The sequence below is a fragment of the Nasonia vitripennis genome (assembly GCF_009193385.2).
Source record: "Nasonia vitripennis strain AsymCx chromosome 4 unlocalized genomic scaffold, Nvit_psr_1.1 chr4_random0005, whole genome shotgun sequence".
In the NCBI taxonomy this organism is placed as follows: domain Eukaryota; kingdom Metazoa; phylum Arthropoda; class Insecta; order Hymenoptera; family Pteromalidae; genus Nasonia; species Nasonia vitripennis.
In genome coordinates, this window is record NW_022279640.1 from 509,964 (window position 1) to 536,754 (window position 26,791).

General features: G+C 38.3%; 1 protein-coding gene across 3 annotated transcripts in view; it reads left to right on the forward strand.

Moving 5' to 3' along the window:
• Positions 1-26,791, forward strand: part of LOC116738459 (proteasomal ubiquitin receptor ADRM1) — a 153,966-nt gene that overhangs the window by 79,514 nt on the left and 47,661 nt on the right. For all 3 annotated transcript variants that reach the window (XM_031928265.2, XM_031928262.2, XM_031928264.2), the window contains exons 3-4: positions 20,921-21,287; positions 25,996-26,132. In XM_031928265.2, the coding sequence (XP_031784125.1) occupies positions 20,921-21,287; positions 25,996-26,132 (504 nt within the window). The remainder of the gene's footprint in view (positions 1-20,920; positions 21,288-25,995; positions 26,133-26,791) is intronic.

Consider the following 26,791-nt stretch of genomic DNA (forward strand, 5'->3'; position numbering starts at 1 on the left):
CCGTTCCTCGAAATCGAGGACAGGTCGGTACCGACAACAACAAGCCGACTCGTTTGTTTCTTCCGCATCGACCAAGATTCCTTGTATCGTCGCGACTACGTCATTTGCAACGTCGCACTGTATAAGCCTGACCATATACAGATATATACTGTACAGCAGCAGAGTTTTCAGCCCAAGCAGTTAAACCCAAGTAAGTAAAAATCAATAAATCAAATCCCAACATGGCGTCGAACGTGAAAGACCCTCCCGATAAGTCCGACCGTAGTAATTACAAGTGCCATCCAAACAAATCAGTTAAAACAGTAATCTGTATAGTTTGTGAGAGTGCGTACCATAAGAGTGACTTTGAGAAGACTCAAAACTCGAAATATGTTGGTGAAAACCTCATAATTTGTCCTGAACACGTACTGAGAGATATAACCTCAAATGTTGAAGAGCATATGCTAAGTGATGTGGCACGAAGTGTTATTGCACTAATAAAAATGAAAAAGTCTGAAGAGATCAGAAGTGAATTGCTCCAGGAATTTCATAATAAGACAATGGAAAAGCTTAATAGAACAATAAAGAACGATGAAAGTGAAATTGAGAATCTAGTAGCAGAAAACACCTTGCTCAAGCAACTAGTTACATAACTGCAAGATAAAAACCAACTACAAAAAGAAATCATTGAATTGCAAAAACAAAAAAGTAACAAGACACAAACAAACATAAAAACTTATGCTGAAGTGATGAGAGATATAAAACCGAAGCCGAAGAGAGTTCCAAGTATAATAGTTAAGGCCAATGACCCCGGCCATACAAACACAATGGAGCTAGTCACGAAGTATCTAATATCAGAGAAGAATGCACAAACTAAGTATATCCGCAAGAAGAATGACAGCGAAATTGAAATCAGCTGCAGGAATACAAACAGTCTAGAAACAATTGAGAACGTGCTAAACACGAATCTAAACAAAACCTGCCAGATCAAGGTTGAACAACAAGGTAATGCGAAAATAAAAATCACTGGTATAAACAATGTTACAAATATGGATGAACAGGATATTGAAGAAGACATAAACACAAGGAACTTCAGACAGAGATTAGAGGAGAGATTGCCGATGCCGTGTTAAAAATGCGTGGCAAATTCGATCATGACGCCACTTGCGGCCTGCGATCGAACTATACGCATCTAGAAAAGGAGCGTAGGGGAAGTATACGCATCCAGCGGCAGTGGAGGAGAAGGGAGAGGCGCTATATATTCTTAGGTCCACCGCGCCTGACGCGGCGGAGGAAAAGTGAGAAACGGCGACTGTCGAATTTGCGCATCCACACCTCGCGGTAGTTTCAACCAACGCCAAATAACTATTCGGGCATATTATTGGACTAAAAAGAATGTTTAAACAACAACATAAGTGTAGAAAAATTAGAATATTTGAAAACTCATGATTGAAAACTTTAATTTTTTAGAGGGATTATGGTTAAACCGACACAAACAAGTTAAGCTTAAGCTTAAACAAAGCTAAATTAAACTAATAAGCCACCCCAGCCTTGCGATAAACATACGCTACTTTCAGTTTTCATATGCCGACGATGATCGTGGTGGCGCGGTCTACGTTGTTGCTTGGTATTCTTATGCACTCGGGGTCGAGTCCAAGTCTCAGCAAATTTTTTGTTCTACTTGCTGATAAAATATATAGTATACAACAATAACGCAATATGCCATTCTACTTCTGCAATTATTAAGGGCTTAGAGTTTAGTCTGTAATAGAGTTTATCGGTGATTGTTTATAAATATATCATTGTTTATGAATCATATTCACCGCGTAAGCCCGAATCCTTGACAGTTACCGCCGCTTATATTATTTCTCCTCTATGCTCTGCCGCGCCGCGATGTGATTGTGTACTCTCTACTTCCCTCTTCGCCGCTGCTGCTGGTGGGGAAGCTAGTTGCGTACAGCCACCCCTACTTCTCCTCCGCTGCTTCTAGATGCGCATAGTTCGGAGCGAAAAGCGCAGGGCGGCGCTAGGTTACGACTGTATATCGCACGGCACGCTTTCGCCCATGCTCATCGGCAATCTCTCTACTAATCTCTGCCGAATGTTACAATCACTTTTAAGGCCGTGACAGCTAAAAAATCTCTGCTTCAGACAATATAATAGCAATGGCAAGGTGTTACACATGTACATAAACAACAGAACCAAAAACTGCACAGTGCTAATGGAAGTAACACCAGAAATCTACAAGTGCATACGTGATAACAATAGCAAAGTCTTTGTAGGTCATCAGTACTGCAAAGTCTATGATCTGATAAACATTACCCCTTGCTATAACTGTGGAAGATATGGGCACAGTGCATCTAAATGTAGAATCAAACTGCTTGTATAAAGTGCTCCGGAAATCATAATGTGAGTGTATGCAAGAACATAAAAATTGAATGTGTGAACTGTATTTTTAATAATACTACATACAGAACAAGTCTACCTACGGACCACTTGCCAACAGACAGACTTAAGTGTAGTATACTCATAAAAAGATCAAAAAATATATCAACTCTATTGATTACCCGATTGCACCTATATTACCGACATGATGAAGCAAGTGCACTAAAACAAATAAACAGTCAACAAACAAACAAACTACTTTACCAAAGGAAGCCAGAGAACAATACAGGAAATAAAACAAGTGCAACACAACAGCAACGCAGCAGTCACCAGACACCTTCAGCAAGCTCAGCAGGAACGGTCGTACAATGGAAGCACAAATAAATCTAATTGAAGAAATACAAAATAGTATTCATGAACAGAAGAGGCTATACAGAGATCTTGAGACTTTTAATAAGGAAAGAAACAGTAATAACAGTTTAATATTATACTTAAATATTAGAAGTCTAAATGCCAATTTTGATAAACTACGAATCCTTATTAAAAGCCTCAAAATAAAACCTAACATAATTGTTTGTACCGAGGTATGGAAATTAACGCATTACCAGTATTATAGACTCAAAGATTATAAGTTATATTACAATCATGGAGATATTAATAAAAATGATGGTGTTGTGGTCTATGTAAAAGAGAATGTAAAGCACACTAACGAGATGATAGAAATAAGTAAACTTCAAATATTAAATACTATTGTTACCTTAAATAACGAATAAACAACTAGAAATCTCTTCTCTATATAGATCGCATGGACTGAGTTGCACAGAATTTAATCAGAATTTCAAAACTTACTTAGAACAAAAAAGAAAGGTTAAAAACCACATTATAATAGGTGATATTAATATAAACATACAGGATCATAATCTTATAAGCATGGATTTCCTAAATAACCTACTAGAAAAGGGCTTCCTGCCAGGATTTACAAATACTACCAGACCATCAAATATAACTTCGAATGAAGGAACGTGTATTGACAATATCCTCATCAAAACGGATTTCCTAAATACAAAAGCACTAACTCTAAAGGTGCATATAACAGATCATTAGAAATAAAAAATGGTACACTCAATCCAAACAACAAAGAGACAGAGACTGACATGGTTTATTACAACTACAAAAAATTATTCAATACTGCTAGACAAATAGACTGGTCAAAATTCAAAAATCAAAAAGATCCAAATGAAAATGTAAATGAAATAATAAATGAAATTCAATTATGCATTGAAAAATTAATATATAAAAAACAAAAACTAAATAAATCAAAGAAAACTCCCAGGAAAGACTGGATAACTAGTGCAATTTTGAACTCGTGCAATACTAAAGAAATTTTATACAATAGATTAAAACAAAATCCAGACAACGTTGAACTCAAAGCAGAATACAAAAAATTTTATTAGAAAAATAATATAAATCATTTTTCTTAAGTAAAATAGATAGATTATATAAAATTTGTATGTTTCTTTTCCAATGATTATATTCTTGTTAAAAAATTGGGCATAGGAGTCAAATAGACCCTTATACCCAATTTGAGTGTGAATGAGTAAGTATGATGGTATAACCATTGTCTATACAGCTAAGCTAACCAGCATTTTGTTACTATCTTGTTATTTTTATTAATCCGGACCTACGAACAGGGAACATTGTTTTCCTCTGCAGGATCGCGGCGTTATGATGGGTTATTGTATTAACAATTGCTGCATTATGACAGCCTGCGAATTTTATATTTAAATTATGTATTTTTTGGAATTCTAAATAAATAAATAAATAAATAATTATAGATCGCAATTGTGACTTAACAGTGGGATCCTAGAAGGAGCCTACATGGTTTCTACATGAATTTTACATGGCTACCACATGATTAAATGAAGCTATAAATTTTGTACGAATTGAGCTGGATGAGAATGACTTAAAAACTATGTGGTAACCATGCCAGAAATTTTCTTTATAAAAAACCATAAACTGTAGTGATTTTTTGTGAAATTAAGTGATTTTTTTGTACAATTTTGTGAAAACTTCTGAAAGAATGTTATTTATTGTCAGAATTCGGACATATTGCACAACAAATCACATTTCACGTCAACTAACAAAAAATTTATGATTATTCACAAAAAATCACAAAATCGTCACAAAAATAAGAACAAATAAAATTATTGTTTAACTAACAAAATAATTAAAACCTTTAAGGGGTTGCTTAAGGGGCTCTTAATTTTCACCGACCAAGTCAGTAGTACGATTACACGGTAGATCATTACTTGAAACTAATTAAAACTATTAACCGTGTTTTGCAAACTTTTAACCTTTATTTACATCTTGGAAGTAAACAGAAGAGTAGCTCAGTGGATAGAGTGAAGGACTGGCGATCGAAAGGATTACGGTTTAAATTCCCACGTGGCCATTTTTTTTTTTACTTTTATTCGTATTTCGTGTTGTGATTGTTTGTAAATTTTTGTGAAACTTCGTGAAAAGTTGTGAAAATATGTTATTTAACGTGAATACTGTGAAATTTGTCTAAATTCTGACAATATTTTACAACGATTCAGATTACTTTTTACAATAATTCACGTTGTTTCACATTTTATTAACAACATTTTACAGAGTATCACTGAAAAATGCACTATTTCACGAAAAATCGCGAAAATTCACGGTTTTTGACAAACAAATTTTCCGGCAAGAAACCACATTGTTTTTGGAAGTTTTCCACGAGGTTCCCATATGCGTTTCACATATTTCCTACATAATACCCATATTGTGAACTAAAAATAATATTTTTTATTTTTTGTTGGTAAATAAAGTTATTAAAAATAGGAGTTTTCGAGCTTTGATGCCCAGTTTAAGTGCTACTCTGTTTAATAACGTAAAAACTGGGCGCCTCAGCTCAAAAATTTCTATTTTTAATAACTTTATTTTTGACAGTAAAAATAATAATCTTAGTTTTAGTAGACCACCCTAATAACACACAATATTTTAAAAGATTTTAGGAAAATTTGTAAAACAATTTAAAACTAATTTTTTCATTTTCATAAAATATATGACCGAAAGATTTATAAAATATTTTTAAAATATGTGGTTGTGAATAATACCATATTTTTGGTATATTTTTTATAAATATATTTTCGTTTGATTCGGGCAGATTTTGTGAGAATAATTTTATAATTTTACACAAATATTTTATCAAAATATTCACATAAATCGCTATAAATATATTAAAAATACATTTTAATTTCGTTCACAAAAAATATTGAGATAAAATATATTCTTAAACATATTCTATAAGACTAAAAGACTAGTATAATATTTTAAAAACCGCTGCCAATTCATTTGCACGTAGCTTTCTCCAACTAAATTTATAGGTCCAACAAATAAAAACTTGTTTTAATATATCTATATATCTGCTTGCTAATGTATGAGGCGGTTTTTGATACATAATTTAATATAAGTTTTGGATGGTTCATTGTCCAAAAGTTTGCAGACCCCTCTGTTTTCTTATTATAGAATATATATATATATATATATATATATATATATATATATATATATATATATATATATATATATATATATATATACAGGGTGTCTGAAAAGTTCCGGAACGGCATGATAACATCCGAACTAACAAAGGTAAAAAAAAATAAAAACACATGGTTGTTAGGATTTTTTCCCAGCTATCCGATGGGAACCTTAAATTTGACCTTGACCAAGTCCTTCAAGGTCATTTGAAGGTCAAATCGATTTTTTTAAATAGGACATCCTATTTTCGACCCCGGAAATGAAAAGAGCGGAAAATTATATATATTCTTTTATAGAACACTGCCGGCATTTTTTTTCACAGAAATTCACGCATGTTTACATGTGTTCCTAACCAACCTAACCATCATAAAACAACAGGCTATTCATTAGATAGGTCGCTCGCGCAATTTTTGAGAAAACGATTTTTACATTTTAGCTCTTTAGTTGAAAACCGCTCGACAAAATCGTTTAAAATTTCAGCAGCAGATAGCTTTTTTATGGTGAATCACCAAATAGAATTTTGAAGCATTTGACGACATTGTTTTAGAGATATGTGGAAACAAGAAATTTTCAAAAAAAAAAAAAAAATTGAAACCTTGATATCTTACGAACCATAGGGGTTTGAAATCTGTGCAATGAACTTAGCCAAAACACATAAATATCTACTTTTTCCCTAAAACTCAAGTGCAATAAGGTCTTTTTGCGTTCGTAATCGAGGCACAAAAAAAAAACTAATTTTTTCCAGTTTTCGATTTATTACTGAAAAAATAAGAAGTTAAATAACTTTAAATTTTAATGGAATATATGGATATGACATAATGGACATGATTTTTTTCGTGAGGTTATGATGTTTAGTTTCAGAGATATGAATTAAAAATAGTTGGCTCAGTGTTATTATATGTAAATAATATATAATAGCAAAATCGCATGCAATAGAGTAGCAGATGAATGTCGGTAAAGTAGATTATAACTGCTAATACATTTTACCGGAAGTCACGTGACTAGAGGAGACAAAATGTCGCGAGAGGAAACTCTGACGAAAAGAAATTCACCGAGGGAATTTTCAACTTGCAATATTAAGTTAATAACGTAATATATTCGAATGAATCCTTTTAAAGATAAAAGATAAGCTTAATATATTTCAAATAGATACCAACAGATTGCGCATACGCGCAATACTAATGGTTTAAATGCAATCAAGATTTTTGTTGGAGGTTAGAAAACCCAATTTTAAAATATATAAGGTCGCCCTGTCCTAAACCGAATCTCGGTCTTTCTTGTCAGTGGGGCGCTATCACGTCTCGTGATTCATAATATATGAATTACGAAAACTTGTATGTCCCAAAAACATAAGTAAAATGTTCATGAAACCTTACGAAAATAAAATTTACTTTTAATTTTCAAACTATTTTTGTACATATTTTATAAATAACTTGATTGTTATTTTAAAATATTTCATTAAAATATCAATATTCTTAAAATATTTTATGAATATTTTTTGTTACTTAAGAAACTAAAAAATAATTATACGATATTTGATAAATATTTTAAAATATTTTAATAGATTTTATAAATATTTGAAACGGTCACGACTCTTCTCAGTCCGTAGCGTGTATGAGATTTTAAATTTTAGAGAAGAGCAGTAATCATTTACTGATCTACGTCTGAATTTTAACAACAGATCATAAATAGGAAAGTAATTATATATATTAGTGGATTATTATCATATAAGATAGGTCCGGGATACCAGGTAGTGGAAATTTATTTCAATAATAATAGTATGTTATTTCTTTTCAATAACAAAATATATTCAATCAATATTCTTTTTATACAGAATATTGCGTAAATTGCTAATATTCTTTAAAACAGAAATTTTTGTATGTTCGCATTGATTATACAATATATTTGTAAGACAATACGCTTAACTTTTGTGTTATTGGCTTTGGATCATGATTTTTCTAAGTATATAAACGATTCGAAATAATTCTAAGTTCTAGACTGATACGCGTTATCAGTTTTGACTAAAAAATTTATAAGTATTTGAGATACAGAAATTTTATAAGTTCAAGAAATATTCGAAAATATTCTAAGTCTATTACCTGCTCAAGGCATAATTTGCTCAAGAGCAGGGACTAGGCGCTTAAGTTGCGCTTCGGCTAGTGAGCTAGTACGGGTTGTGCGGGTCCTTTTATAGGCCACGGAGAGAGCGGGAATTGAGTCGCCGGAAAAACTCACATCACATTCATACTTGCACACACTCATTCACACCATACAAAAATCATTTGTACGCTTATAATATAATGCGCACGCCGCGCCGCCGCTCGCTCTCTACTCCTACTCTCATTATAATTGCGCTGCTGCGCTCGCCGCTCGGTCTATATAGATATAGGCGCGTGTTGCGCGCTCTCCCAGCTTTATTGCTGCTTGCCGCTGGCTGGCTCGTGGCGCTGCTGTTGTACTGATGCTTTGAGCTCAGCTGTCAGCTGTGGCGCGTAGCTTCGTATTGGGAGTGGGGGAGCATAAGATGCTCTTGTATAATCTAAAACGTTGTTTCATATAATTTAGTATTTAATATTTATACATTTTTTTACGGAGCTTGTATGGGGTGTTACATATAAACAAATGTTTGTCTGAGGTTAGGCAGCAATTTGTCAATGAAATATTTTTGTAAACTTTTAAAAATATTACAAAATATTTTAAAATATTATAAAATGATATTAAAATTTTTTGCAATATTATTTAGAAATATTTTTACCCTAGGACAAATAAGATTGTAATAATATTTTAGAAATATGCTTGAAATGATTGCAGAAAGATTACTGTTGTAATGTAAAATAGTTTTTAAATAATTTTAAAATATTTTTGTGCTGTTACGTAGTCTGCTTTCTCCATGATGAGAGAGAGAGAGAGAGAGAGATTTTATTTTTCTGTACATTATATTGTACAATATTTCCATTTTAGTAATTGCTGCATATAGTGTTTTTAATTTAGTTTGGGCGATAGATGTGTGTGAGATGGAATGTGCAATGGAATGTGATGTGATGAGGGCGAGATGGGAAGATGCGAGCTGTATGTGGAGAGTGAGAGTGTCGACTAGGACTCGATGTTGTCCTGAGCCAAGAAGTGGCGTTTGGCCAGTGTTTTAAAAAGTGTGACAGAGTTTGAGTTCCGCAGATGAGATGCTAGAGCGTTCCAGAGATATGAGGCGCTGACATGAAATGACTTCCGCAGCGTCTCTGTGGCGAAGGGAGGTATGTCCAGGGGGGTCACCTCCCACCTCACAGGGCGGAGTGCAACATGGAAGTCGAAAAAGGCCATGATATAGGCTGGAGTGGCAGTGTTAAAGAGCTTCCTTAAGAAGCAGGCCATGAAGTATTTTCGACGTCCAGCGGTGGTGAACCATTGCAACTCACGCCTGTAGGGGGAGATGTGCTCGTCCCTTCTTACACCATAGATGTAACGGATTCCCATGTTTACCAGTCTCTGTAGTTTGGTGTCTAGTTCATGAGTCAGGTCGCAGTACACTAGTGAACAGTAGTTAATGATAGGGAATAATAACACCGGCACACAAAATAAAAAAAGTTGTCTGCGCGAGAAATCAGACCTATCTATCTTGGTCCTCAAATTCGTACTCTATTTGAAGACGAAACATTTATCACAAAAATAAACGACATAGAAAAAGTTGCATGGCAAAGTTTTAAAACTGTTCGTGAGAACTTTTTAGGAAATAAAAAGAGTGAGAACTATCAGGAACTAGTTGAACAAATGTTGGAGAATTTCAAAAATTTGGGTTGCTTGATGAGTTATAAAATGCATTTCTTACATTCCCATCTTGATTACTTTCCTCTTAATCTAGGAGATGTCAGTGAAGAACAGGGAGAACGATTTCATCAAGATATAAGTGTAATGGAGAATCGATACCAAGGAAGATGGAGTGTCAACATGATGGCAGATTTTTGCTGGACACTGAAGAGAGACATTAAAACAAATAACAAAAAGAGAAAAAGAAACCCATTGCATAGGTCATTTGAAGTAAAAAGAGTTCGTTACAAGAGAAAAAAGGAGTAAAGAAAGACATCGAGAGTTACTAAGCTAGTGGAAAAAAAGCAAAATAAGAAAAAAATATAAACGAAAGCAACTTTTCTCTGTACACAAGGAAGATATTATGTGATTAAATAAGATTTTTTACAATTTTTCGGTATCTTTTTCCATTTTTGGAAAGTTTTGATATGACATTTTAATCGGTTTAAACTGTTTCTTCTCAGTTTGAACTTGAACTGACCTTGACCCTGACGTGATGGGGCCAAACTGATTCCGGATTTGGATTCAGGACCAAAAAAACATGAATATATGGCATTTTAATTTTTTTAACCGTTACTTCCCAATTTGACCTCGAACTGACCTTGAACCTGACGTGATCGGGTAAAACTGACCCCAGATTCAGATTCAGCGACCAAAAAAATATAAATGTATGGCATTTTTATTTCTTTTAACCATTTCTTCTGAGTTTGACCTTGAACTGACCTTGAACCTGACGAGATGGGGCCAAACAGATTCCGGATTTGGATTCAGCGACCAAATAAACATAAATATATGGCATTTTAATTTTTTTAACCGTTACTTCCCAATTTGACCTCGAACTGACCTTGAACCTGACGTGATCGGGTAAAACTGACCCCGGATACGGATTCAGCGACCGAAAAAACATAAATGTATGGCATTTTTATTTCTTTTAATCATTTCTTCTCAGGTTGACCTTGAACTGACCTTGAACCTGACGAGATGGGGCCAAACTGATTCCGGATTTGGATTCAGCGACCAAAAAAACATAAATATATAGCATTTTAATTTTTTTAAACCTTTTCTTCTTAATTTGACCTCCAACTGACCTTGACCCTGACGTGATGGGGCCTAACTGACCTTATATTCGAATTGAGCGACCCGAAAAACATAAAGATAGATAGGTCTGATTTCTCGCGCAGACAACTTTTTTTATTTTGTGTACCGGTGTAATGCTTGCACAAGGTGCTTGCTCAGTCATTGATCAGTGATCTTTCTAAACAAATTGAGTCTGTACATTAGTGAATGGGCACGTTTACACAATTGTCTGACGTGTTCTTTCCAGGTTAACTTAGAGTCGAGTACCAACCCTAGACTGCGCACAGTTGATTGGCATTCGACCCGGGCTCCCCCTATATTGATACAGGTATTAGCAAAAGTTGGCAAAGCGTTTATGTAGTAGGGAGAGCCCAGGATGATTGCCTACGTTTTGCGAACGTTTAGTTTTAAATGATTCTGTGCAGCCCAGCCTGAAATCCTGTCGGCGTTAGCAGTCATCCTCTCGGATCAAGAGTCGAGCTTCTCCAGACGACATTGGCTGTAAATCTGCAAATCATCCGCGTATATGAGATGCGATATGTCGGAGTCGAGGCAGAAGCTGATATCATTGATGTACAACGAGAACAGCAGAGGACCCAGGGCGGATCCCTGCGGTACCCCGGTGTTGAGTGGGCGAAAGGTGGAAAGTTCCCCATTGTCACCAATGACAGCCTGCTCTCTGCCTGCTAGGTATGAGGCTAGCCAGCGGATGACTTGCTTAGCGAAGCCGAAAGAGGTTAGCTTGCTGAGTAGCTTGATGTGACACACAGTGTCAAACGCCTTACTAAAATCGAAAAGAAGAAGGAGTGTTACCATCTTTTTGTTGATCCCGAGCATGACATCGTCGGTCAGCTTGATAAGGCCTGATTGTGTACTGTGTCCGGAGCAGAAACTAGTTTGAAGATTATCAAGGCAGAGCCTCGATTCAAGATGTTCAGAGATTTGCCTGTGAACTAGCCACTCCAGTGCTTTGGACAGAAAGCATAGTAGGGAGATCGGACGATAGTCAGTTAATGCTGTTGGAGAACTGACTTTGTTTAGCGCGAGCACTAGTGACTTTTTCCAGTCAGAGGGGAAGCATGACTCGCTCTACGACAGGTTGAAAATACGACAGAGGATGGGAGCGAGTATTGGCAGTGCCTTATGAAGTACAACCTGTGGGATGCCATCACTGCCCCTTGCCTGAGAGTCAAAGTGGATGATCGCGGCTGCTACGTCCGATTCCGTTATCTCCCTAAAATTGAAATGTTCGGGGGTGTTCTGACCCTCGAGTTTGCGCAGATAATCCTCAACAGCGGGTGTTAGCGGATCGGTGGACACACCGCTGAAATGCTTGTTAAGGTCTTCAATGGAGAAACGAGAAGGTAGTTTTTCTTTGGAGGTGGTGATTCCAAGTCTCTCAAGCTCTCTCCAGATCTCGCCGACGTCAGTCAGGGATGACAGGCGTGAATGATAATAGTTCAGCCTGGCATCCTCAACCTGTCTGTGAGCGACATCCCTGGCAAGTCTGTAAAGGAAGAAGTCCAAAGGGAGACGTGATCGTGAGAGAGAGAGAGAGAGGGGGGGAGGGAAGGAGGGAGCTAGAGAGAGAGAGGGAGGGGGAGGGAGGGAGCTAGAGAGAGAGAGAGAGAGAGAGAGAGAGAGAGAGAGAGAGAGAGAGAGAGAGAGAGATTAGATTAGATTAGATTTATTTGACGTACAATATGTTGTACGATAAATTGTATACAGCAGCAATAGTAGTACAGCAAAAATGTGTATTGTGAAAGTATGATAATGTGAAGATGGGTCAAGCGAGAGTGTGTGAGTGTGTGCGTTTGCGTGAGTGTGTACAGGCGTGTGTGTGTGTGCGTTTGAGTGAATGTGTACAAGCGAATTCAAGTGTTTGTGTTTTCAAGCTCAAGAAAGTGCTCTTTAGCTAGTCTCTTGAAACCTGAGACAGATGTGGTGTTACGAATGTGAGATGGTAGGTTGTTCCATAGGTATGAGGCGCTGATATGAAACGAGTTCCTCAGCGTCTCCGTCGCGAATGTCGGAATATCCAGAGGTATCACCTCCCCCCTAACAGGCCGAAGTGTCACGCGGAAGTGTCACGCGGAAGTCAAAGTATGCCAGTACATATGATGGTACGGCTGTGTTAAACATTTTTCTTAGGAAACAAACAGTGAAATACTTCCTGCGTCCGGCAGTGGTTAGCCACTGCAACTCCCGCCTGTATGGGGAGATGTGCTCATCTCTTCTTACACCATAGATGTACCGAATTCCTGTATTCAGGAGCCTCTGAAGTTTTAGGTCGAGTTCCTGCGTCAGGTCACAGTATACGAGGGAACAGTAGTCTATAAGAGGAAACAGGAGGGCCTGCACTAAGTGCTTGCGCAACCTGAGATTGGTGCTTTTCCTGAAAGAGTAAAGCCTGTACATAAGTGTGTGAGCACGCTTACACACTTGTGTAATATGCTCCCTCCACGTAAGTTTAGAGTCGAGCACCAATCCCAGATTACGCACGGAAGATTCAAAGCTGACCTGGGCACCCCCTATGTTAATGAAAGTGTTAGCTGTTGAGGGTAATGCGTTTATGTAGTAGGGAGAGCCCAGGACAATTGCTTTAGTTTTAGCAACATTAAGTTTTAGCTTATTCTGTGCAGCCCAACCAGTAATCCTCTCAGCATTGGCACTCATCTTGTTTGATAAAGAATCGAGCTCTTCGAGGTGGCATTGACTGTAAATTTGCAAGTCATCCGCGTAGATGAGATGGAAAACATCGGTATCAAGGCAGAAACCGATGTCATTGATGTACAATGCAAACAGCAGTGGACCCAGAACGGACCCCTGCGGAACGCCGATGTTGAGACGCCGAGGAGAAGAACGTTCGTTATTGTCACCAACGACGGCCTGCTCTCTACCAGAGAGGTAGGAGGCAAACCAGCGGATGACTTGCTTTGAGAAGCCGAAGGTGGATAGCTTTCTCAGGAGCCTGACGTGACACACAGTGTCAAACGCCTTGCTAAAGTCAAAGAGAAGGAGTAGTGTTACTTTCTTTTTGTTTATCCCAGCTCTGGCATCATCAGTTAGCTTAATTAGGCCAGACTGAGTGCTGTGACCAGTGCGGAAGCCTGTTTGAAGGTTATCTAGTAATAGCCTTGATTCAAGGTATTCTGAGACTTGCCTATGCACTAGCCACTCCTGAGCCTTGGAGAGAAAGCAGAGAAGTGAAATCGGACGGTAATCAGTCAGGGCTGTTGGTGAGCTGACTTTGTTGAGTGCGAGAGAGAGAGAGAGAGAGAGAGAGAGAGAGAGAGAGAGAGAGAGAGAGAGAGAGAGAGAGAGAGAGAGCGAGAGTGAGAGAGCACAAAGCACTGCGGTTGAGGGTTCTAAACTGACAGAGGTATAGCGGGTCATGTGGGCCTGCAGTCCCTTCCGCTATGCCACTTGTCTCTCTCGGGGAGAGTATCTCCCTCTCCGCTCTTTCTAGGATGACGTCAAGTGTGTATGTGTGTGTGTGTGTGTGTGTGTGAGTGTGAGTGTGTGCGTACGTAGGGGGGCTTACGAGTTAAAATCTAGAACGACTTGTCTTGCTGCATCTATTTATAAAACGTTGTCAAATTCTGAATAGAGTATGCAGTTTATAGTTTTAGTTAATGGCTTATCGAAGCTGACTTTGTTTTTCATTGATCTGTTTTTTACGAGATTCCAATGTCCGGCGTAATGAGCAGAAAGATCGGGAGTAAGATCAAAAGCAAAAAGACAATAGCCGTCGGCGTATTCTGAACGCGCAATATCGTTGCCTTTCAACGTACATAGGGGCGTTTTTTGTCAAACTTATGACATGAGTATGACATTTCTAAAGAATCACCGATTATAAATATCGAGTGTAAAAAACTGTTTACCGGAGCCACACATGTGACTGTCATTTCCGTCAGAGGAGTTATTTGCACATTCAGTTTTATCATGGTATGTGTAAGATCTAACTAATCCTCGTTTTGAGAATGTATGCAAAACTCTATGGGACTCTCGTCGCTCAACGATGACACGGGTTTGTAAGATACTCATCTGCTTGATTCTATGGTTGTTTGTTGAGGAGATAGAGAAAACAAGTTGAGCTCGGTTTGGAGGCACGCTGCCTAGTGGCTGTGCAAAAACGACATTTTAACGTTAAAACGTTAGCCAAATATATCACGTGTTTTTTTACTTCTTCTTGCCTTCTTCTTTGACTTTCGTTTCTTTGTCGGTTTTTTAAAAATCTTTTAACGGACTTTGCACGACGCCTATGTAGGCTCTTCTTTGTCTTGCATTTCTTGGATATTTTAGTAGCAGCAGTAGCAGCAGCAGATGAGCGTCGCTTTTTTCTCCGTGACATTTTCCGTTGCGGTCCGAGCGCAAGACGAGACTGAGGAAGGCGTTTAACATGTAGATGATTATAACCAGAACCTTCCATGATTTTTGACAGCTTCTCTTTTCGCTTGAGGTTATGTTCCGATTCGTTGAGACGGGTTTTGAGCGACTCCTTGAAAGTCATGTTGTTTTCTCCGACGTCTTCGAGTATATTAACGCCAGCTCGTAAAGCTTCCTTGCTAACGGCTTCAGCGCCTTTGGCAAGAATCGGTAAAGCACTGCGGAATATTCCAGAGAACCATGATCCCAAGACATGGCCGCAAATCCGAGGCGACCCGACGTAAATATGACTTACGCCCCGGCCGCCACGTCCGATTTGATGGTCGTAGATGGTGTAAAAGCTCATTTTGCAGACAAAAGAAAAATCGTTTACTGCGCTCTCTTAAAATGTAGTGCTACGGTCAGCGTTTCAAACTCGAATGGTATATGTTTCCCGAGTTGGTCTCTTATGTCTATATCGATTGTTTGTTTTCTATTTACGAGCACAGGCACTTAATGAATTGGCGCAAAATGCTTCCAACAGTAGTGCCAAAATCGAATTTTCTGGCCTCTACATGAGACCCATGAAACCCTGCTACCCCATGCTCCCCGAGATCAGTAATTTATTTATTAAAACTCCTCGACACATCGGAGGAAGGTGAGCGTGCGAATATAAATCAAAAACCAAAGTGCTTAAACCCAGCTACCCCATGCTCCCCGAGATCAGTAATTTATTTATTAAAACTCCTCGGCACATCGGAGGAAGGCGAGCAAAGCGAGGATAAAATCTAAAAACAAAGAGCTTAAACCCAACTACACCACGCTCCCTGAGCTCAATCATTTATTTAATCAACACCTCGGCACATCGAATGAAGACGAACGAAGCGAATATATATCTAAAAACAAAGTGCTTAAACCCAACTACCCCATGCTCTCCGAGACCAGTAATTTATTTAAACAACACCTCGGCACATCGAAGGAAGGTGAGCGATGCGAATATAAATCAAAAACCAAAGTGCTTAAACCCAGCTACCCCATGCTCCCCGAGATCAGTAATTTATTTATTAAAACTCCTCGACACACCGGAGGAAGGTGAGCGTGCGAATATAAATCAAAAACCAAAGTGCTTAAACTTGACTATACGCAAAAGTGGTGCGTGTATGTCGCTGACGATACTGGGCTCACATAGATAAGAATAAATAAACAGTTGATCAGGCACGGCTCTTGCAAATCTTGCAGGTTGCGTGCCTACGAGACGTAGTTGATAATCTATTTTCTCTCGCGTTTTTGGGGGGTCTACACCAAACTCAAAACCGAGTATTCGTTGGATAGCGGGCGACAATTTAGGCGATCTGCACAGCCTTACTGTATTATTTTTTACGACAAAGCCTATGTATACAAATCCACCTCTCTCGTAGAATAATTTCGTGCATAAATCCGTTTTAGCAGATAGTGTTAAAGCGTCGTTTATTGTGTCAACGAGACATTGTATGGTGCTGTATGTACCGTGTTGAAAGTAGCGTGTTTCTTCCTCTTTGTGGCTTTTGAGAAGACAGTCTTCGCGACGCAGATGAATTGTCGTGCAGATAATTTGAATTTCTGAAATGTCAACTAGCCACCGGCCATAGAGTTCAATTTCTTTTGGCAGCCGTGTCGAGAAGCTTATAGCAGTATTGTTGAGAAAGTACTTTGCACTGCTGGTACTCGGGAGAAAGATGGTAAATTCTGTTTAATTCATTGCTTTTAAATATTTTTCAAATCTACAGCGGGTATCCGAGAGATGAATTTGTCGGGATAGCCAATTCAACTGGCCAAATACTGTTTTTTCTTGCTTTTGCCTTTGCTACGTAAAATTTTATCAATTTTAAATTCTTGATCTTTGACACGTTTTCATGCACTACAGACAGTTATTCGGGATAGAAAAAGCCCTCAATTTCTTCACCTTGTACATTGCACAGTTTGTAGATAAATAGGCCTCGAGAATGGTTTTATCAGCTAGAGGCCAAGTCCAGACAAACTTGAATAGAACATCGATTACCACCAAAATATAGCCAATATTGTCATGGAACGACTTGAACGATGTGAGTTAAATGAGATCAGTCTCCCAAACTTTATCCACACCATCCACGTTGTAAAATAAACGCGGTAATTTTCTTCGAATAGTCAAGAGATTTGTGAAGACTGTAGCTGTCGTGCTTTGTAAGCCACTTTTTTTATCTTATCTGCAGAAATTTTATTTTTATTTTCACGACTAAGTTTACTAGCCCCGGAAAAGCTGGCCGGATGCTTGGGTTCGAAATATTGTTTTTTTAAACGATTCAGCGTACCTTTAACAATTTTTTTGGTGACTTTTTAGGTGTCGAGCTATACACGGTATTGCCTCGTTTTCTTGTCGTTATTTTCTGGATGCGAGTAATGCAGTCTCGTCATCGGGGAATTCAAAACGTTTTTTATTATTCAGCAAGCCGCTTTTGTCGTCGTCGAGAGCGGATGCAAACTCAGACTTTGACTTGCCGAGATTAGCGATAGTCTGATTATTCTAACTTACTAATTTACTTCAGTTCCGATTCGTAGATACAGCACCACCGATACTCCAGAGCTTAGTATTTCCAATAAACTCTTTAGGTACATTGAGAGCCCGGAGCAATCTTGCAAATACTTTTTTTCCAGCAGCTTTGTATTTTTTCCTGGCTTGTGCAGCTTTGTTTACCAAATCTATAATGTTTAAATGGTGAATTTTTTCACCATCAATGTATACTGTTCAATGTACACTAGCGTCCCAAAATATGCGATCAGTGTGTTATTTTATATAATTTAATAATAGTTGGGTACTTTTTGTGAAAATTTTTGGAACACTGGATGTCTTGCCGTTTTTTATCAATTTTTCACTTTTATAACCATCCTGACACTCTGCGTAATAAAAGAAGATTCGGTCAAATGACACATCAGCCATTTTGTCGATAAAATGTAGAAAACGTTTTATACACGAAGATTTTCCACACGAAGTTGGACCGCATATCATGCTCGTCTAAGAATGTGTCCAGTGAGTATCCATGATGATGATGATGATGATGATGATCACGATACGATGCTGTCTGTTCAAGCACAAAATACAAACTAAATTTGTTTTTTAAAAAAGTAAGCATATTATTCAACGGCGCGGCGGCGGGTGGCGGCGAATGGTGGCGGCATGCGGTGCGGTGGTGAGCTTATTTACCGACTGCTTACGAGGGGCTTGTATACGCGGGGGTGTCTAGCTCAAACTGACGGCCGCTAGTCCTCAATGCAGCGCTAATAGCTACGGGATCTGTACGCTTTTCTACCGTAGTAACCACCACCTCCACCCCTGTGCAACATCTCGTGCTTCTAGCGGAGAATTGCGACAGAAAGATCCGCCCCCCTAGGCGCTACTTGACACGACACCTTCACTTCCTCTTCAGCTGCAGCAGACTAGCACAGTGTGTAGCTAGCTACAGAGTGAGAAGTTGTAAAGTGAACATACCAGCCATAAAGTGTAATAGTGACTTTTTTCAAAATGAGCGTTGACATTGAGCGTCGCGATATAGATGCGCTCCTGCTACAGACCAAGGAATAACGCATTACACGATTCAACACTCCTTCCTCGTTTTATGTAAAGCTAATTTTATTTTTTATCGCAGCCAGAAACGATTATCTCTCTACTTGAATGTGGAGTTCGCGCGTGATGGATTGTCAAAGAAAATCGTCGCATGTGTCACGGCCTGTATCGACGAGCGTGTCAAAATGTGGATACTGGCGAGCGCTACAATCTGACAAAAGAGCACGAAAACCGAGGAATCTACGTTTTAGAAAACAATTTTCGGATGCTGCCGCCGCAAGCAATCGTATATGGTTTAGACTATATTCTTCCGCATTATAGACCAGACGGGCGTTATTGGACAAAAATGATAGCTATTTCAAATTACAAACGCTAGGTTGCAAAATTCGCCTATATTTTACCAACAGGAGTCTTTTGAAAAATTCGGCATACGTTTATCTAAAAAGCATCGGACCCCAAGAAAATATAACACGTCTTAATACTAGTCTTATAACTTTTAACGTCGCAGAGTATGCGCAAGTGGGGCTAAGACATCCAATATTAACATACGATAAACCCGGCAAAGTTATTAAAGAACCACCGACTAATTTTTCTTTAAAAAAAATTTTATTTATCTACACTATATTAAATATATTAAAACAATATATTTAAACAATAAAATGAGCAATTTTGTAAAAATTCACCAAAACTAGTGAATCATTCCGGAATGATAATTATTTCATGATAGATAGGCAAAAACATGAATCCATTATACTATCGCAGAAAAATGAAAAAGAAATTGGATTTAATTATCTTTTTTAATTAAAAATGGTTTACAAAAAGTAACCGGGTCATGAAACATTTCACATAAATCAGCAATATTTACATACAGATAAAAAATTATATATATTTATGTCATTTTTTTAGTAAAATATTACTAATAATGTGTATAAATACATATACCATACAGCATAGTAAGATTGGTCCAGATATGTCGGAGGCTGTGAATAATAATCTCCTCCGGCGTCGAAGGTTGGTTGGTGCGCAGTAAACAACTACGTGAGGACCATTCTCAAGAAGTTCAGAAATGACCAAGAGAATAGAAGGAAAGGACAAGGCGAAACAACTGAATAAAACTGTTGCTAGACAAAGGGCACTAGTTAGTAGATACGAAACGCTACTCGGACTGATGCTGAGGAACGTAAGTCACAGAGATGAGCTCTCACTCCCCTGCCCAATGCAGAGGAACGTAGGAGTTAGGGTTTAGTACCTACACAAGAGGCTCACTAGCGCTCTTGTCATCTCTCACCTGGAATAATACTCTATAGTGTATCTTCACAGGTCGGGAAAGCTCCGGGATAGACTGCAGAGGTTACAAAATTTATGTGTGAGCTATATCTATGGTGTCAGAAGGTACGAGCATATCACTACCTTTAGGAGGAAACTGGGCTGGATTGACACTCGGTCTTCTCGAGGTGTGTGTAATTGCAACTTCCCTCGGAAAGACCGATAGTGTCTACGTCAATCTATTTTTTAAAAATTCTCCAAGGGATTGAGTCAACATAGGAGAATTATTACTCTCTACAAATATTCTATATAATATACTTACTCCTTTCGACGATGATACTTTATTCTTTTCTCCTAAGTCGTAGTTTTACTTTTTACAAACCTCTCTAATAACTTGATTTTGAATGCAGTCGCAAATAAATGAGAATATATTAGAGGTAAAATAAGTCTGAGCAAAGAAGACTTTCTCGATAGAGTTGCGAATCTGATCAAGTCTGCGTTTCCTGTTATACACAGAATTATAGACACAATAGATATTTTAAAACACACTAACTATAAACTCTAATTACCCCTTGACTACTGAAGCATCTTTAGAACATCAGCTGTGCTCGAGCATTATTCACCAGCTGCTGTCAGCTCTCAATATTTTAAAACTCTTGATGATAAAAAAATTTCGAAACAATCGTCATTCAGTTTTTAATTGTTTAATTTTAATTATTTTGTACTCTTGTTCTACTGCATGCACCTTTTCGTCGACTTGCTCGATTGTGCTTCTCGATTAATCATTGCGTTCCTCACTGTGCTGACGGTGGAGTGATGGGGGTGTCAGTATCCGCGTAGCTTGTTTAATTTTATTATTATATTTATTTGTTTATTATTATTTACTAATGTTCTTAATTATAGGATTCAAAAACAGATAAAGATGAAGAATATTGTAGGAAAATAAATGAAGTACTTAATAATCCACCAATACCAGGTTCACAAAGATCTAGTGGCGCAAATGCTGAAGGCGATTTACAAAACTTATTAAACAATATGTCACAACAACAGTTGATGCAATTATTTGGTGGCGTAGGTCAAATCGGAGGCCTTGGAAGTTTGCTTGGAACTATGAATCGTCCATTTAGTAGTGGAAGTAGAATTTCAACAACTTCTTCAATCACTCCAGTTACAACTGCAAAATCAACTACATCTTCGACTCCTAATTCTACTGCGTCTACTACTACTACTACTACTACTTCTATAGGCTCAGAAATACCGAAGCCGACTGGTAAATATTAATGAAAATACAAAAATAATTTTTATTTCTTCTTACTAGCAAAAAACGCTCGCTTCGCTTGCGATTTACAAATCAATTGTGATGATATTTAATTATTTGACACACCTTTTTTTAACATTTTTTTTATTTACATTTATTATATAATGTAAATTTTGGGATTACAACTGTTGAAAAATAAAAATCAAGCATAATATTTAAGTTGTTATGAGATTTAACATTAGTTTTTTTTCTTTTAATTAAAGTTTTCAATAAAAATTTTTTAAATTTCGAAATTTTTTAAAATTGTTTTGTTTTTTAAATTTGTTTTTCAACTTCAAAAATATTTCACTTCTATTAGTTTTAACCAAAATAACTATTTGTTTTTCTCCAAAACAATTAGATTTTTAGTCTTTGCGGCATATCTGAACAAATTTCAAAAATTTCAAAAATTTTCAAAATTTTCAAAATTTTCAAAATTTTCAAAATTTTCAAAATTTTCAAAATTTTCAAAATTTTTGAAATTTTCAAAATTTTTGAAATTCTGAAGATTTTCAATGCCTATAGCGCCCTCGACTCCCACTCGTGCTCAAATCATCACCCTCGCTAGAAAAAGCCAATCCCCCCCCCCCTAGTTGCACAATATACTATTATTTAATTTTTTTTTGAGTTTTATTTTGTAATATTAAACTTTTTTAGTATTATCATTATTTTTCATGACCTCAAATGTACAATTCCCTCTCGCACTCTCAGGAATGAATAGGACCTTTTATGTGCTCATTGGAAACACTACGATGTAGGACATGGGAAGAAAAGCTATTTCAGAGTGCGGTGAGGTGTTTTTAGTGCTCGAATCCAACTTGTACTGAATACCTCACTCTCGCTAGAAACAGCTTATTTTTCCCCTTGTTGCACAATGTACTATTTTGCGAAATATTTAATAATAACCACAACACTCTTGAGTTAACTGTTAACTGCAAGGTGCAAAATAGACTGTTAATGCCACAGATAGGCGTGACAGCGGATTTATGCTAGTCAGTACTATAAAATTGTGTGCTTTTTACGATGCATAATCTTGCTACGCTCGGGTGCTAATACGCGCCGTGTCGTAATGGACTATTTACGCCATCTAATATACTATTAACTTGATATAGCTTTTAAACGAGCACGTTAAGTTCTCTTACATTTTAAAAACAATTAGAAGACAAAGATTGTGTGTATGCTGCGTAGCGTATGTATATGTGACAGTGCACATATACACGCACTACGCAGCATGTCCTCAGCACAGTACGCGCGTAACAGCACACTCACTCACACTTACACACAGGCAACGCACACACTCACGCACGACGAGACGATGATGTGAGGTGGCAGGAGCCGCAAGCGAAGCTTAAAGGTAAGGTCAGGCTCCTAGAAAGAGAGAGAGAATAGAGAAAGCAGCGCGACATGAGAGAGCGCGCTGATCATCACAGCGCCTGTAGAGACGCTGCAAGGGAGAGAGAGAGAGAGAGAGAGAGAGAGAGAGAGAGAGAGAGAGAGAGAGAGAGAGAGAGAGATTTAATTGTTTTTTTTATTGTTGTACATTGTGTTGTACATATACAATTATACTATATTATAAAAAGAATAAAAATGTTGTGTAAGGGTGGTAGTGCGTGTGAAGAGTGTGAAATGGAATGAAGTGAAATGAGATGAATGAGAATGTGTGTATGTTTGTGTGATTTTTATGTGTTTTCCAGATTGAAGAAGTAATTTTTAGCTGCTTGGTTAAAGTGTGGTATGGATAGTGTGTTGCGAAGATGAGATGGAAGGCTATTCCAGAGGTAGGGGGCGCTGATGAAAAATGAATTCTTCAGCGTCTCCGTCTTGAAGAACGGGATGTCCAGTGGAGTCACCTCACCCCTCACAGGCCTGAGCGCGACGTGAAAATCAAAATAGGCTAATAGATAAGTAGGTATTGAGGTGTTGATCATTTTTCTTAGAAAACAGGCCATGAAGTATTTCCTACGTCCGGCGGTGTTAAGCCATTGCAGCTCACGCCTGTAAGAGGAGATGTGCTCGTCCCTCCTCACACCGTAGGTATAACGGATCCCCGTATTGACAAGCCTCTGCAGTTTTAAGTCAAGTTCCTCAGTCAGGTCGCAGTAAGCAAGGCAATGCTTTGGAGATTACAACCTATGGGATGCCATCGCTTCCCCTGACCTGGGTATTGAACTGTGATACTGCAGCCAACACGTCCGACTCTGTGATAGCCCTGAAGATGAAATGTTCAGGGAGGTCTAGACTCTCAAGGGGACTCGCAGATACTCCTCAACAGATGGAGCTTGAGGATCATTTGAGATGGAACTAAAGTGTTTGTTGAGAGCATCTGGAGAGAACCGAGCAGGTGGAGAAGATTTAGAGGTAGTAATACCAAGATTTTCAAGCTCTCTCCATATCTCTGCAACGTGGGTCAGAGTAGACAAGCGTGAATAATAGTAATTCAGCCTGGCCTCCTCGACCTGTCTATGAGCGTCGTCCCTTGCGATTCTATAAAAGTATAGATCCCAAGGTAGTCGACTTCTGCGAAAGCGCCTGTAGAGTCTATTTCTTTCAGTTAAAAGGTCACGAAGAGCCGCGGTGAACCACGGGTGACGCTTACGTCCAGGTGTCACAGTCCGCAGAGAGAGAGAGAGAGAGAGAGAGAGAGAGAGAGAGAGAGAGAGAGAGAGAGGGAGAGAGAGAGGGAGAGAGGGAGAGAGAGAGGGAGAGATAGAGAGAGAGAGAGAGGGAGGGAGAGAGAGAGAGAGAGAGAGAGAGAGAGAGAGAGAGAGAGAGAGAGAGAGAGAGAGAGAGAGAGAGAGAGAGAGAGAGAGGGGGGGAGAGGGGGGGGGGGAGAGAGAGAGAGAGAGAGAGAGAGAGCTGACACTTACGGATCGTAGATTCCACTCGCTCTCGGAAACCAGCTTAAGTCCCAGGACGTCTCCTTCGAAGGCGAGGTAGTGTAGTCGCACGAGTGACGCACGAAGACCCTTTGAGTTGAGCCGTAGTCTCGGGAACCACACACACAGTTTGATTTTAAGCATATCGAGGTGATACACGCGGTTCAGTAGCGAAAACAAGCGTCTACGCGGTAAGCTAGCTAGAACGGATCTGTCGCTCGTATACTAAGTCTCACACGCGAAGCTCTTTTTCTCTCTGTCTCTCGTTGCTCTGCCGCTGCTCACCTGTAACATTTAACTATTGTATATTAATATAATACAATTATTGTATGCTGGAGAGGTTATGACGAGTTAAAAACGTTCCTCGTCATAAGATCTCGATATTAGCTTTAAACATTTTTGTAACTAGACAAGTTTCTGCGAGCCCTTAAAAGTCTTGAAAACCCCATTTATTGTAATTTCAGAGAGATTACGGAACTAGACGTACTGGTTGTAATAGCGCACTTTCACTCCTAGGCCAGGGGTTGTGATAGCATCTCATAAGTTGTCGTCTCTAAGGTACTGCAAATACTCGCTCCTTTACTATCCTTAATCCATAACCTGTCATTGAGTGAGTCAAGCTTCCCCTTAGCCTGGAAAGGGTCAATTGTGCTTGCACTTAACAAAATCGTCATAAACTAAAAGAAGCTAACACTTCATTTCCTTTCTGATTTTAGCAATTTAACACAGTGTGTCACGTCAAGCTCTTCGGAAAGCTATCCTCCTCCGGAAGGCTGTCATTGGTGACAACGACGAACTCTCCACTTTTCTACCGCTTAACACCAGAGTAGCACAGAAATCTGTGCTGGGCCCTTTATTGTTTGCGATTTACATCAATTATATCAGTTTCTATCTAGACTTTGGAATATCTCATTCGATCTATGCGGATGACTTGCAAATTTATAACAAATGCCACCTAAAGGAATTCGACTCATGTTATGTGAAAATAAGTGCTAACCCTGATAATATAATGGGGATTATATCAACATAGGGGAAGCAAGGGTAAATTTTGAGTCCTTATTGCGCAGTCTGGGCATGGTGCTGGACTTCAAACTAACGTGGAAAGAGCTCTAGAAGGAAGCAAAAATGACGCTGTAGAAAAAAATCTCGACGGCTGCGATCTGCCCGCATTGCATGCAGCTCGTCGGCTGCTTCGTGAACTTCTTGTTCGCATGTTAGGAATATTAATTGTAGGGTTTCTTACAACGCCCGCGTTAGCAACGTTATTCGCGGGAAGGATGCAGTACAAACGTGAGGTCCGAAAATAATAACGCTAGAATTTTGCCTAATTTGCAAAGAAAAAGTGTATTTACTTATTTTTATCTTAACCACTTTTATTATGTCTTATATAGCCTTAAAGTAAATGTTAAAAACAAACATTATGAAAATCTCAATTTTTTATATGGCCATAACTTTGCTCTGGGAACACTTAGAGGTCCGAACATTTTTTTTTGTTCCTTCGGTGGTATACTGAACCAAAAAACAAATTTTGGCCTAGATTAAAAAAAAATTCCACGAGTGGGCGGGGAATAGCCCAGCAGCATATTTTGTAAAAAGGGTAGGCGCAAGATGGTGACATGGTAACCGTTATAGATGGGAAATAAGGGATCCTGGGGAGCTTAACAATGCAAATTTTGAAACGATCTCATGTAAAAATAAGAAGGAGCGAATTGTTTGCATCTTTTAGCTGTTATTGAAAAAGATTAATGTAAATTTAATGTCAACCTCACTGATGTAATACGGATGTTTTTTCTTAAATGTTTAAGGCAGCGATAAATCTTCGTCCGCAAAATCAGCAGAATGTACTACTTCAATTGTCTCTGACAACCGAATACGTCTTAGTGATCTACAAAGCTTTTTATCAGGCATACCGAAGCCTTCTCATATTGAATCTGAAGTTCAGGTAATATTCTATAATCTTATAGATAAGTTTGTCTATTCATTAGAAATTATTACATATGCATATAATATTTATCTGAAGATAAGAACCCTTTTTGTTCAGAGGCTTGATTTAAATTAAGGCACGCGTACGTACATAATAGTATATTGTGTACCAAGGGTGTAAAGTGGGCTTTTTTAGGCTGAGTGTGGAGTTTGCAGTACGAGTCAAGGCGAGTTAGCCCGAGACGAAGGCGAGTACTACAACCACACGAGGTCATGGTGCACACCATATTTTTTGTAACGCATGTACTGATTTTCGTGTTTCAAAGTGCACTTATTGAATTTCACGAGTTTAGAAGATTTGCCAATGAATTGAGTAGCGGGCGCAAAAGTACGCTGCTGCATTTTTTCGCCCGTTGGTCGAAAAACGACTACTTTTGTCCCTAATTTTAGGTCAAAAAACGCGAAAATCGTGCAAGTGTTACAAAAAGTTTTATTCGTTTCGTTCTAGTGTTGTCTTTACTTTGGTCTTTTGTGAATATCCTTTCTTAAAAAAATGATGCCTTTTGTTGTGAAGCATTTAATACGTGATTCTGATTGATTGCTGGTTGGTTGGCTAGGCAACGAGATCAGAACCGCGCTTTAAATTCATAACCCTCAAACAGTCATAACTCATAACCC